The sequence below is a fragment of the Rhincodon typus genome, chromosome 28, assembly GCF_021869965.1.
Source record: "Rhincodon typus isolate 14 chromosome 28, sRhiTyp1.1, whole genome shotgun sequence".
NCBI classification, from domain to species: domain Eukaryota; kingdom Metazoa; phylum Chordata; class Chondrichthyes; order Orectolobiformes; family Rhincodontidae; genus Rhincodon; species Rhincodon typus.
The window spans coordinates 1,817,623-1,832,295 of record NC_063359.1 but is presented as its reverse complement, the minus strand read 5'-3'; the positions used below and the strand labels follow the sequence as shown (position 1 = coordinate 1,832,295).

The window sequence follows — 14,673 nt, the reverse complement described above, 5'->3', positions numbered from 1 at the left end:
CTGCTTGGCCTGCTGTGTTCATCCAGCTCTACACCTTGTTATCTCATGTTCCTAGCCAAGCTTTTCCAGTTCAGCTACAACACTGGCATCTACCAGCCAGTGGGGAAACCTGCTTGGGTACATCCTATCTATAGAAAGCAGGGAACGTGGTGCCAATCAAATGGGTTGTTTTGTTTTGGATCATGTTAAGCATCTTGAGAGTTCCTGAAACTCCAATCATCCAGGCAAGTGGAAAATGTTCCATTGTACTCCTGACTTGTGGCTTGTAGATAGTGGGCAGGCATTGGAAAGTCAGGAGGTGAGTTACACACTGCAGGATGCCTGGCCTCTTACTTGTTCTTATAGCCTCTGTATTTATACAGCCAGTTCAATTTTTGGTCAATGGTAAGGTAACCCCAGGATATTGATAGGGGATTCAGGGGCAATGGACAGATTCTGTTTTTTGAAGATGGTCACTGTCTGCCACCTGTGTGATACAAAATATTAATGTTGCTGAGGTCTGTTAAGAATTGGCAACAAGTGCTGGTTTCAACATGGTCTCGCATGCATGAATATAAAAGAGCATTGCTGGAATCTGTGATAAATGATTTCCAGAACTCTGAGTCAGCAGTAATGAAGGAATGGCAAAAATATTTCTACATTAGGATGGTGTGTGACTTGGAGATGATGGTGATTCTACAATATTCTACAGAGTTGAAAGAGGACAGAGGTGCATCCTTGCTGATGAACTGCAGTCAGTGTCCCAGGGAAGGAGCAGATGCCAAGCTTCCAGAATGCTGTTCCAGCATGTTCCTAGGTGCTTTTGAAGGAAGGTGTTATATAGTCACATCAGGATGGTGTGTGACTTGGAGGGTAACTGGGAAACTGTGGAGAGGTGTTTCTTTTGCATCTGCTGCCCAAGTCATACAAGTTGGAGATCTACTAGCTGCTTTGGAAAATTGCTGCACTGCATATTGTTGGAATGTCTCATCCTCTTATAGCAATTTTGTATGCTGGGAATGTCACTCCACATATCAACTCTAGCCTCCAGCAGGCCCTGCTACATGTGGCCATTTCATAATCTGCTTCATTAACTGAGGAATTGCCAATGAAACTGAATTCTACAATAATCAGCAAACAGCAGCCAAGTCTGACCTTATGATGGAGGGAAGATCATTGGGTGAGGTGGCTAAAGATGGTTGAAGCTAGCATGCGATTACATTGCTAGCCATCTATTTACCAAAGCAAGAATCTGTCTGTCTTCCACAACTGTATTACATATTTATATTATATTACTTGTATTTCATAGTTCAATACAAACTCCAGTTTGTTCTCTCCTCTTCCTGAGCAACTCTTACTGGAGAAAACCAAACCGTAATTATGTGCTGCACTGAGAATCAGCTTCTCTCTGTTCTCTCTCGAGCATGGTTTTGTTCTCTCTTAAAGGGACCATTATTTACAACATTCTCAGATACTACCCACCTTTGCATAGATCTTCTGCAGCTGGGATAACTGCAACAATATTAACTTTGTTCTATGTATGAACTAGTGGACTCCTTCATCCCTGATAATGTTAAGAACATGAGAAATAGGAGCAGAAGGAAATCTTTCAGCCCTTTAAGCCCACAATGCCTGATCTTCTGCTTCAACATCATTTTCTTGTAATATCCTCATATCCCTTGATATGTCAATATTTAGAAATCTATTGATTTCTATCTTGAACAGACTCAGCGACTGGGCCTCCCAGCCCTCTGTGGTAGAGAGAGTTCCAAAGATTTACTATCCTGAGTGAATATATCCACCTTATCTCATCCTATATGGCTTATATTTTGTTCAGAGACTGTTCCCCTGGATTTAGGTGCTTTCAGCCAGGGGAAACATCCTTCCTGCATCTATCCTGTCAAGGCTTGTGAGTATTTTGTATATTCAAATTAAATCGCCTCTCATTCTTCTAAACTTTGAAGAATAAACAATGGTTTAATCTTTCCTCTTACGACAATTCCTCCATCCCTGGAATTAGATTGATGAACCTTCATTGCATTTCCTCTATGGCAAAACCTTTCTGTAGAATAAGAAACCAAACCGTACACAATACTCCAGATCTGGTGTATATGTAGCACAGATCTATACAATTGCAGTAAGGTATCTTTACTCCTCATCCAGTTATAGCAAAGGCCAACATACCATTTGCCTTTTTAATTGCTTTCTGCACCTGCATGTCAACTTTCAATGCCTCATGATCAAGAATACCCAAGTCCCTTGAAGTTCATTGCTTCCCAATCTCTCTCCATAAAAATTTTTTTTTTTATTTCTGTTTTCCTAACAAAATTAATAACACCTCACATTTTCCCACACTGTATTCCATCTGCCAAATTCTTTCCAGTCACTTAGCCACTCCAAATCACATTGAAGTGTCCTTGCATCCTCCTCACAACTCTTCTGCCACCTGGTTTTGTATCATCTGCAGACTTGGAAATATTACATTTCATCCTCAAATCCAAATCATTGATATAGATTGTGAATTTTTGGGACCTAAGTGCTGATACTTGCATACTTCACTTTCACAGCCTGCCAACCTGAAAATGAATGATGTATTCTTACTCTCATGTTTTCTATCCATTAACCAGTTCTTGGTCCAAGCCTTTTCATAAGTTCTAAATGTACCACATCCACTGGTTCTCCTTCATGTATTCTGCTAGTTACATCCTCAAAAAACTCCCAACAAGATTATCAAACATGATTTCCCATTTATCAATCTGTGTTGACACTACCCAATCCCCTCACTACTTCTTAAGTGTCCCATTATCACAGAATCACTGAGATGTTATGGCACAGAAGGAGGCCCTTTGGCCCACTGTATCTGCACCATTCGTTAATGATCATCATAAGCTAGTTCCAGTCTTCTGCATTTCTGCCCCTTACCCTTGCACATTCATTTTTATCTAAATGATCATCCAGTGCCTCATTTGAACCTGTCTCCACCACACTTCCAGGCGGTGCATTCGGTATCCTAATTACTTGCATGGTAAAAAAAGTTTTTCCTCACTTCACCCCTGCTTTTTTTAAAAAAAAAAAGATCATTTTAAATCTATACCCTCTTGTTCCTCTTACAAGCAGAAACAGTTTCTCCCTTTCTGCTCTGTCCAGCCCGCTCATGATTTTTTAAACTTCTATCAGATCTTTTTCCAACAGTCCCAACTTCTTCAATTTATCCTCATGCCTGAAGTTTCTCATTCCTGGAACCATCCTGGTAAACCGCTTTTTTACTGTCCAATGCATTCACATTCTCCATATAATGTGATGCCCAGAACTGCACACAATACTCCAGCTGTGGTCTAATGAGTGTCTTATACAAGTTCAACCTCACCTCCTTGCTTTTGTCCTCAGTGCTATCAATAAAGCCAAAGATACTGTCGGCTTTACTTACTGATCTCTTGACCTGTCTTGCCAATTTTAATGATCGGTACACGTTTATACTTAGGTCCCCCACTCCTGCACCACCCTTTTAAAATTGTAGCCCCTATTTTACGTTGTCTTTCAATATTCCTCCAAAGTGCATCACCTCACACTTGTGTGGCTCAACGCATCTGCCGCCCATCTGCCCATTCCAACTTGTCTGTGTCCGTCTGGAGCTCTACACTGCCTTCCTTGCAGTTTATAATTTTTCCAAGTTTTGCATCATCTGTAACCCTTATAATGCTTTCTGTACACCCAAGTCAAGGTGATGATGTTAATCAAGGCCTCAGTACTACTAGCACAGTTTAAATCAACACAGATAACAACACATCTTATTGGGATGGAAATAGGTATGGTCCATTGTCCAGGCATGTCTGATTGCTACACATTTAATAAAGGTGGATGTAGGGCTAATCTTTTGAGGAAGCAGCACATTGATCTCTGCTGCTAACAGATGGGGTCACTTCAGTGCTGGGAGGTTTCTTCTGGAATACAGCAGTCAGTCATTTCATATAATTCTACCACTTGAGTTAGCACTCTGATATTGGATACCCTGACATCAAAACAAATTATGATGGACATTTGGGAAATAAAATTTGATTTTTAATTAAAATTGTGGTTGCTCTAAACTTCTGTGTACACTTGTACAAATTTGTAAGTAGCTTTTATCTGGTGACATAAATGGGAGCTGTTTGAATTGATGCATGCAGAGAATAGTTTGCATTTGATATCAACTTTGGTATAGATGGAGAAGATATAAACTGTAATGCAGCAAGCAGGTTTGGAAGGCAGTGTTCTTCTGCGAGAGACTGAGACAATTAGCCAGGTATCAGTGGGGTGTCTTTCACATCCTTTTCTGGTTGCTTTTCCTGCTGATCCTGTTAGAGCCTTCTTCTCCACTGCTTATCTATATGGCAGAGTTGTGCACAATGCAGTCTCTGACCACCATTCTTAATACCATTTCCAGCTGCACTGTCCATTGTCCCAAGATTGAACCACGCACATCAAGCATGTCTTCATCATGTTGGTGATATTCCATTAGTTGTCAAGTGTGCTAATAGGCCTCCTTCTTTTGGAGGTAAGCTAACATCCTGACATGTTAGGTAGGTATCAGGAGCCATGAACACAGATAAAGTCCGAAAGAACTGCGGATGCTGTAAATCAGGAACAAAAACAGAAGTTGCTGGAAAAGCTCAGCAGGTCTGGCAGTATCTATGAAGAAAATAAATCAGAGTTAACGTTTTGGGTCTGGTGACCCTTCCTTGGAACTTCTGTTTTTATTCATGAACACAAATAACCCTAGTGTTTCAGAAACCATGCTGAGATTGGTTTCCAAGCCATAAAGTGCAACATTATGCACTCCTTTAAAATGGAAGTATTGTAAATGCTTGAGGAAGTTGATTGAATTGACTTGAATAATTAGTGGAATCATTTGCTATTTTAGTAGGTAAAAATGTAGGGAGAATGTAGGTTCTATAAACATGGACTAATGAATATTTGGACTGTTACATTCCCTGCAAATCTAAAATTGCAGTGTCTTGCACCTTGTTGTTATTGTCAATGGAGAAGAAGATAAAGCCATTTTCAGTGACAGCAGTTTACAATCAGCCCAGGAGTCAACCAATTCAGGCCACATAATATTAATTACAGGCTCTGCTCCCACACAGAGATTTTCAAATAGTAATTTAGACAACCCATGTTCACTGTGTCCAATCTCACCACCTGTCCAAACTGACACTATATGATATTTGGACTGACACCGTACAATAATTAGACTGATGCTGTATGATGCTCAAGCTGACATTATTATCATGCTTAGACTGATGCTGTGTGATATGTAGGCTAACCGCTGTATGATACTTGACTGACACAATACAATGCTGTAATTGATCCTGTATGATATGCAGACCAACTGCTGTACAATATAAAAACTGAAAGAACTGCGGATGCTGTAAATCAGGAAGAAAAACAAAGTTGCTGGAGAAGCCTGGTGACTCTTCCTCAGAACAGTACAATGCTGTACAATGGTCAGTCTGATGCCATATGATACTCAGGCTGACACAGTACAATGCTCTAATTGACAGTGTCTGATATGCAGACTAACTGCTGTATGGTACTTGGACTGTCACAGTACAATGCTCAAACGGACATTGTACAAGGCTCAGACTAACTGCTTTATTATACTCAGAATGACAGTACACTACTTTAATGGTGTATGATATGCAGACTAACCACTGTACAATGGTCAGTTTGATGCTGTATGATACTCATGCTGACACTGTATGATGCTTTGACTGATACAGTACAATGCAGCTTCCCTGCTTCCTCAACACTACCTGTCCCTCGACTTATCTTTGTGTCATCTGCAACCTTAGCAACAATGTCCTCAGTTCCTTCATCTAGATCATTAATATATAACATGAATAGATGTGGCACCAAACCTGACCCCTGTGGAACTCCACTAGTCACTGGCTCCCACATTAAAAATGAACCTATTGTCCCCACTCTCTGCCTTCTGCCTGCCGACCGGCCAATCCTCATTCCATGCCAGTACTGTGGCCCTAACACTGCAGGCTCTTATTTAGCAGCATGCTGCACAGCATTTTGACAAAGACCTTCTGGAAATCTAAATAGATCACATCTACTGCCTCTCCTTTGTCTCACTTGCTCATTACCTCCTCAAAGAATTCCAGCAGATTTCTCAGGCATGACCTCCCATTGATGAAGCTATGCTGACTCAGCCCATCAAATAGGGCTGAATCAGCACAGCTACGTCAAGGGGAGGTCATCAGGGTCTTTTTTCTTTTGTGGTTCCTCAACTCTACCCGCATAGTTTCTACACCTTCTAACTCTATATACTTTTTGATATTGATTTAATTTCATTTCTTACTAACAAGGTAACCCTGCCCCCTCTACCCATCCATCTGTCCTTTCAATAGTCCCACAAGTGAAAACAACCACTTCACATATAGCCTGTCAAACCCTCAAAGAACCTTGTATTTTTCAAATAATGTCTCCTCTCACTCTTATAAATGCAAGTGATGAGTACTCAACCTCTCCTCATAAGAAAATTCCACCATACTCAGGATCAGTCTCATGAACCTTCTCTGGACTGCCTCCAATGCCTGTACATCTTTCCTTAGACAGGGGTCTAAAGCTGTTCACTGTGGTCTAACTCTTGCCTTGTACAGTTTAGCGAGATTTCCCTATTTTTACATTCATTTCCTTTGAAATAAAAGCCAACATTTACCTTCCTTATTACCTACTGAATCTGTATATTAGCTTTGTGTAATTTTGCATAAGGACTCCAAATGCGTCTGTGCTATAGCTTCTGCTGTCTCCCTCCATTTAAATAATATTCAACTCCTCTATTCTTCCTGCCAAAGTGCATAACCTCACGTCTTCCCATGTTATATCCCACTTGCCATGGTTTTCCCAACTCACTTAAACTGTCTATAACTCTCTGAAGGCTCCTTGCGTCATTTTCGTCATTTGACTTCCCACCTATTGTGTGTCATGTACAAACTTGGTGATGGTACATTCACTTCCTTCATCTAAATTAGCAAATAATTGTGGCCCCAGCACTGATCCATGTGGCACTGGTTGCAGATTTGTATTCTGAAAATGCCTCCCTTATTATCTCAACCCTCTGTCTTCTATGAGCCAATTCTCTATCCATGCTAATATATTACCATCAACACCATGGACTTTTAAAAAATGAAATTGTGTTATGGACAGTAACTTAGAGAGAGTCAAATATATGACATCTACTGGTTTATGTTGTCACACTAGTTACCGCCTCAAAAGAATTCTCGTAACTTTGTCAGGCGTGATTTTTCCCTTCATGAAGCCATGCTGACTATGCTTCATCATATTATGCATTTCTAAATGTTCTGCTATCACATCCTTCTTAATGGACTCTAATATGTTCCTTGCCTATTGAATAACATCTGCAGTTTTCCATTCCTCTGGCACTTTTCCAGAATTTATGTATGTTTAGAAGATTACAACCAATGCACACACTATCTTGTATCTATTTCTTCTAATATCCGAGGAAGCAACCCATCCTGAGGGCTTATATAGAGTCACAGTCTTATCAGCTTTTAATCCTATTAGTTCTCCTAGTACTTTTTCTCTAGATTATTATTGTATTTATTTACTCCTCGCTTTTGCCCCTTAATTATTCAATAATTTTGGAATCCTGTTAGTCTCCTATATCATGAGGACTGATGCAAAGTATTTATTCAACTCCTTTGCCATATTCTGGTTCCCCATTATTATTTTCCAAGTCTCATTCTCTAAAGGGCCTAAGTAAACTTTGGCCTCTCCCTTCCTTTTTTATACTTAAAGGAAGGTCTTACTGTCTTTTTTTATACTGTTGCTAGTTTAGCCTGAATGTTTATTTTCTCCCTGTATTACTTTTGGTCATCTTTTGTTGGTTTTTAAAACTGTCCCAGTCCTCTAGCTTGCTACTGACTAATCTTTGCTGCATTGCATGTTTTCTTTTCCAATTTGATGCTATCCTTAACTTCTTTAGTTTGCTATGCAGTCCGCTAAGTTCCTTGCTCATTCACTTCAGCCAAGCGTGACCCCCTTCTTTTTTTAAAAATTACCTATATTTAAGTTTAACATGGTTATCCCTGACCCAGATTCATCACTCTTAACCTGAATGCTGAATTATGTTATCGTTCTATGGAACTAATTGTTTTTCATGGTGACTTCTGCCAATTTGCCACTATATGACGTTAGACTGAGACTGTGCAATACTCAAATTGCTGTATGATGTTTCGACTGACACTGTATGGTGTTCAGATTGATGTGATACGATACTCAAGTTGATTGTTCAGGCTTTTGCTATATGATTCTCAGACTGACACTGTACAATGCTCGAATTCTTGCTGTATTATGCATAGACTGACATTGTATAGCATTGCTGAGAATCATACAATGTTCAGACTAATGCTATATGATGCTCAGCCTGATGCTGTATGACACTGAGAATAATGCTTTATTCACTAATAATGCTCAGTGTGATGCTACACCATGTTCAAACTAATGATTGTACAGCATCGCTGAACATATGTTCATATGAATGATATGCTCAGAATGATGCTATACAATGTTCAGATTAGCGTTGTTTGATGCTCAGACAGATGCTATATGACACTTAGAATGGCACTACGATTTGTAGTTTGATACAGCAATGTTCAAATTTATGTGATACGACACTCAAACTATGACACTAATGACGCTGAGATAATGCTGTAGGATGCTCAGAACTGACTCTGTACTTACTTCAAACTAATGTACGATGCTCAGACTGACTAATTATGATGCTGAAATTGACATATGGAACACTAATGATGTAGCAGTGCTGAGAGATGAGGTATGATTTAGGTTTTGACAGGCTACTTACATTTAGCCTTTTCATCCAGGTGGCAAGTATGTGCCCCGTGCTGTGCTCATGGATTTGGAGCCTGGTACTATGGACTCTGTTCGCTCTGGTCCGTTTGGACAGATTTTCAGACCAGATAACTTTGTGTTTGGTAAGTAAAGTCTATCAGGTAAGCAAGAACTCGCATTTATAATTGCCTGTCAGCCACTGAAGTACTTTTGAAGTATTGTTACTGTTCAGATAAACACAACAGCCAATTATAGCCTAAGTGTGGGCATCAGTTCAGTGTTAATTAACTGGTCAAGTAATCCAGAGGCTTAGGTTAACACTCTAGAGACATGGGTTCAAATCCCACCATGGCAGTATTTAAAATAAATTAATAAATCTGTAATTAAAAACTAGTTTCAATACTGGTGACCATGATTATTGTAAAAATCCATCTGGTTCACGAATGCATGTAGTGAAGGCAATCTGCTATTCTTTCCCAGTCCGACCTACATATTAATCAAAATGATTGACTCTTAACTGCCCTCCTAAATGGCCTCACAAGCCACTCAGATCAGGGGCAATGAGTGGTGGGCCACAAATGCTGGCTTTGCCAGGATGCCCACATTTCATAAATGTTGTCCTTCAAGCAACACTGGTATATGTCAACCAGAATAGCAGGAAATATTCTATCATACTTCTTCAAGTTTTGCCAGGAAATCTTAGAACCAAGTGAATAGACAAACAAAAAAAACTTTAGCTTAAAATCTTGTTTAAAAGCTAATGCTTCCAACAATGCTGTAGACTGTCAGTCCACTCTGGACTATATGCTGAAATCTTTCCGGATTTGGACTTGAACTCTGCAAATTTCAAAGATGTATTTCCTACATGAGTCCAATTAATTTTCATTCAACAAAAAAAAAGCAATGGTTAGAAATGTTCCGAGGAAACATCCATTCACCAGAACTGTCTGCCTCTTATCAGTTATCCAATTATGCACCACATCACCTCCATCACTGTAATCCCTCCATTCTCACTTCTTGAATAAATCTGCATGTGGTATTCTGACAGAATTCTCCTCCACATATAAAGTTCTGTAGGCTCGTTCATTTTGGGCAGACTTTTATTGAAGTTTATATTTTATTATAAGAAGTGTTTTCATTGCTGACCGTAAAATGCATTAGTATGTTCTTTCTGTTACCTTCTGCAGGGGAAATGCCTGGCTCAGAGTGAGACCCATCCTGGGAATATGGAGAGGGTACCTTTGGAGGGGCAGGTGCGGGTAAGGGTGCTAGATAGGTATCCCAAAAGTATGAGTCATTAACTGCAGGATGTCTTCTAATTTATTTCTGACAGGTGTCCCGAGACCTACACAAGACTGCAGCTGAGGAACAGAGAGCAGGGAGAGAGGGAGGGAACTAGGGATCAAGCTGGGAGGCCACAAATCATTGTCGGGATCATTGACAAGGTGGGAAATCAGCTGACTATACAAACACTGGGAAATCACAACTCAGCAGTGAGACTGGAATCTGTAACAACGATCACAGCTTTATGTTGTAATGCCACTTCTTCTGTTGACCAGAAACACCATTAGTTGGCACTGGTCTGCCTGCTTGCCCCAAGAGAATTTTAAGGTGCCTGCTGCTGACTTGTTATATTCTTATTTTGATGTCATTATCAGTCTTTCTGGCTTTTCCTAATTGCATGCTTTCTTTGTTCATCTACATTCAGGACTTGATAGATCAGTGGTAACATCATTAGATTAGTAATCCAGGGACCCAGCTAATGTTTCAGGTACTTGGGTTCAGTGGCAGTTGGTGGAATTTAAATTCAGTTAATAAATGTGGAATATAAAACTCATCTGAGTAATCATTGCAATAATGACTATCATTGGTTTGTGTAAAAACCCAACTGGTTCACTAATATCCTTCAAGGAAGGAAATCTGCCCTTAATATCATCTCCATCCAAAAGGTTCCTCACAAGTCACTTGGTTCAAGGGCAATTAAGGACGGGCAGCAAAGACAGGCCTTGCCTATGACATCTACATCCCACAAAAAGATAAGAATTCTCTATTTCATCATGGTGCACAAGTGCCAGGGACTTGTAAATGTTTATCTTGTTTTAAGAAACAGTCAGGATGAAAAAATAGAAGTAGCAAAGTCAGAGCAGAACTTGATGAATGAATAAACAAACTGAACAAAGAGGGTGTATGGTACGGAACAGAGAAATCTGCAGTAGCAATCATGAAGTCATGACCATTATTCTAGAGACTCCAATCTCACTGCTGAGTTGTGATTACCCAGCGTTTGTGCAGCTTCTTATATACTCTGGTCAGCTGATTTCCCACCTTCTCCATCTTGCTAGTGTTTTCTCACAGTTAATCAGTTCAAAAGTGGTATTGGTTATTATTATTCATGTAGTTGTATATTTGTCGTGGAGATTGGGGGATTGTGTAGCAGATTAGATATTGACTTTTCACATTTAGGATTTGGAATTGAATTTAGTCCAGTTTCTGTTGGGAGAAACTCTCCTGATAACTTCAAGAATTGCCCTTTGGAAATCCCAATTTTAAAGAGAAACACAGAAAAGAAACATAATGCAGGTATATAAACACATCGTTAATTGTTGTGACGTGTGTGTAAGATCATTGCTAAAGTAGCAATAATGCCACTCATAATTGAGAACTTTATTCCTCTACACTTGTGCAATTCAAAAGTCTGGCTGTTTATGCAGTTCATCCAGATAAAGCCAAGCTTTAAAAATAATGTATAAGTAATGTTGCTCTGCATAATTGTTCCAAAGAACAAAATCCTGGCTAATTGATGCATTGCCTAAGAGTTTAAGAATTTAAATTGTTCTTGTTTGTTGCAGGTCAGAGTGGTGCTGGCAACAACTGGGCCAAAGGACATTACACTGAAGGAGCTGAACTGGTTGACTCTGTCCTGGACGTGGTGAGAAAGGAGGCAGAAAGTTGTGATTGTCTCCAGGGCTTTCAACTTACCCACTCACTGGGTGGTGGTACTGGTGCTGGCATGGGCACACTCCTCATCAGCAAGATCCGTGAAGAATACCCTGACAGAATAATGAACACATTTAGTATTGTGCCTTCACCAAAAGTGTCAGACACAGTAGTAGAACCTTATAATGCCACCCTGTCTGTCCATCAGCTTGTGGAGAACACTGATGAGACTTATTGTATTGATAATGAGGCTCTGTATGACATTTGTTTCCGAACCCTCAAACTCACGACTCCTACTTATGGTGACCTGAACCACCTTGTGTCAGCTACCATGAGTGGTGTAACAACCTGTCTACGTTTCCCCGGTCAGCTCAATGCTGACCTGCGTAAACTAGCAGTGAACATGGTCCCCTTCCCCCGTCTGCACTTTTTTGTGCCAGGGTTTACTCCTCTGACCAGCCGTGGCAGCCAGCAGTACCGTGCCCTCACAGTACCTGAGCTTACCCAACAGATGTTTGATGCCAAGAACATGATGGCTGCCTGTGACCCTCGGCATGGCCGCTACCTGACCGTTGCTGCTGTTTTCCGAGGCCGCATGTCCATGAAAGAGGTGGATGAACAAATGTTGAATGTCCAGAACAAAAACAGCACGTATTTTGTTGAATGGATTCCCAATAATGTTAAGACAGCTGTTTGTGATATCCCACCTCGAGGCCTCAAGATGTCTGCCACCTTTATTGGCAATACAACAGCGATCCAGGAGCTGTTCAAACGCATCTCTGAGCAGTTTACTGCCATGTTCCGGCGGAAAGCCTTCTTGCATTGGTACACTGGTGAGGGCATGGAAGAGACTGAGTTCACTGAGGCTGAGAGTAACATGAATGACCTGGTTTCTGAGTACCAGCAATACCAGGATGCCACATCTGGAGAGGAGGCCGAAGAGGAAGAATTAGGAGGAGAAGAAAATTAAGCTATATATTGTGATTTATCTACAAAGCTTCAGATGTGCAGTCCTCTTTTGCCATTCTGCGCTTTCTTGTTTTGATATCAAATGCTACTTTGTAAGGGAATAAATTTAAATAATTGCAATGCAGTTTTGTTTGGAGTGTTGTTTTCCAAGTTTGAATCCAATGTGTTTGTATTATTTAATGAGAGATCCTCAACCCCAGACAGCTAGTGATCCATTGCTAAATTGATCTATAAGATGTACAGTAGCTAAGTGAAGATATTTTCATTGTATGACGATTGGTATGAGGTAAAGAAAAAGACTTTTAGTGAGATACATGCAGATAATAAAGAATGACAAAAATTACTATTCTGTATCTTAATAAAAATCTTAAGTTGATCTTCTGGTCTACAAAACCTTGCTTCCTGCTGTCACACATTTTCATTATAAATTCCCAATACCACTTTTGTACTGGAAATTACCTGTGTAAACTAATCACCTTGTAACTGCATCATCTAGTCAGTGGGTAACCTTTCCCACAGGCTCTTCTCAATGTTTTTAAACATTTGCCATGAATATTTTTGATCCACCTTTTTTCCCCTCAGTAGCAGAAATATCTATGTCCAAAGTAACAATTATACAAACTATATATTTTTAATGACATAATTTGTGATTAAAATGTATCCGTTGAATTGTCTTCTGTGTCTTTTAATGCCTTCTTAAAAGTTTTTATTTGAAACTGGTTAACTTCTCACAAAACTTTAAGTTTGGACATTATGGGGAAGAAACTCACGTGCTTCGTGATGCTTACTCGTGGCATTACAGACTACACCAATTTCCTGGGACCAAGCAGCATCATGGGATGCACAGTTTGTGGCCCACAATACTGTGCTCCAGGAATTGGCAAACTCAATGTAGTACTCCGTGAACAAATTTCTCCTACATTTTCACCCAGCTGGAAGTTGAATTGCGTTGTACAGGCTGATCATACGCAATGTATAAAACTTGACAGGATGCACCTGTCTAGCAATGTTGGAAAATGTTTTAGCTTCTTGAAATTTGTAATCAATTTTTCAAACAAATTGTAGAAAAATTGAAAAGCAAATTTCAAAAACTTAACTGAAGTGCCCATTGAGTACCATAAACAATGCGTGTATGAGTAAAATATGAAAACCAATTCTGCACATCAGAGAAAGCAGAAGACACTGATATCAGAAAGCTAGAGATTTTGTCAAGCTAATATTCAACCAATTGATATTTAAAAGGTATTAATTTATGCTAACTAATCCCAGTGAAATGGAAAAGGGCAGAGGTATGGTCACAAAGTCTTTTCAATTTGAATGTTTTAAAAGTTTATTTTTTCCATCTCTGAAGGAACTAGATGAGGGTCTTTATGCCAATTCCTGGGCAGAGTATCATGGGCCACTAACTGTGTCCCATGGTGTTGCTCTGGTCTCCAATTGCCTACGGGGGAGTATAGATGCAAATATGTCTGAAGCAGTCAAAAGAAGGTTTATTAGACTAATACCTGGGATGGGTATATGTCTTATGAGGAAAGGCTAGGCTTGCATGTGCTGGTGTTTAGAAGAGGTGACTTGATCCTGAGGGGTCTTGATATGGAAACAAATATTCCAGATTAATCTAGTCCCATTTGCTAGCATTAGGCCCATATACTTCTAGACCCTCCCTACTCAAATACCCATTCAGATGCCTTTGAAATGTTGTAATTATAATGACCTCCACCACCTTCTCTCCCAGCTCATTACATCCATGCACCAACCTCTGCGTGAAAACATTGCACCTCAGGTCCCTTTTAAATCTTTCTCCTTTCACCTTAAACCTATATCTTCTGATTTTGGACTCCCTACCCTGGGGAAAAGGTCTTGACTGTTCACCCTATCCCTGCCCCTCATGATTTTATAAACTTCCTTAAGGTCATCCCTCAGCTCCTA

The 14,673-nt window shown here is 39.9% G+C and overlaps 1 protein-coding gene across 4 annotated transcripts in view; it reads left to right on the top strand.

The window, feature by feature from the left end:
- LOC109931241 (tubulin beta chain-like) overlaps positions 1-13,413 on the top strand; it is a 56,942-nt gene extending 43,529 nt beyond the window's left edge. The window contains exons 3-5 of one of the 4 annotated variants that reach the window (XM_048613316.1): positions 8,871-8,981; positions 11,302-11,418; positions 11,688-13,355. In XM_048613316.1, the coding sequence (XP_048469273.1) occupies positions 8,871-8,981; positions 11,302-11,418; positions 11,688-12,745 (1,286 nt within the window). In that variant the 3' untranslated portion in view covers positions 12,746-13,355. Of the gene's footprint in view, positions 1-8,870; positions 8,982-9,015; positions 10,284-11,301; positions 11,419-11,687 lie in introns of those variants that run through there. The other 3 variants (XM_048613317.1, XM_048613319.1, XM_048613320.1) reach the window with 3 other exon arrangements.
- Positions 13,414-14,673: the final 1,260 nt, after the last annotated feature.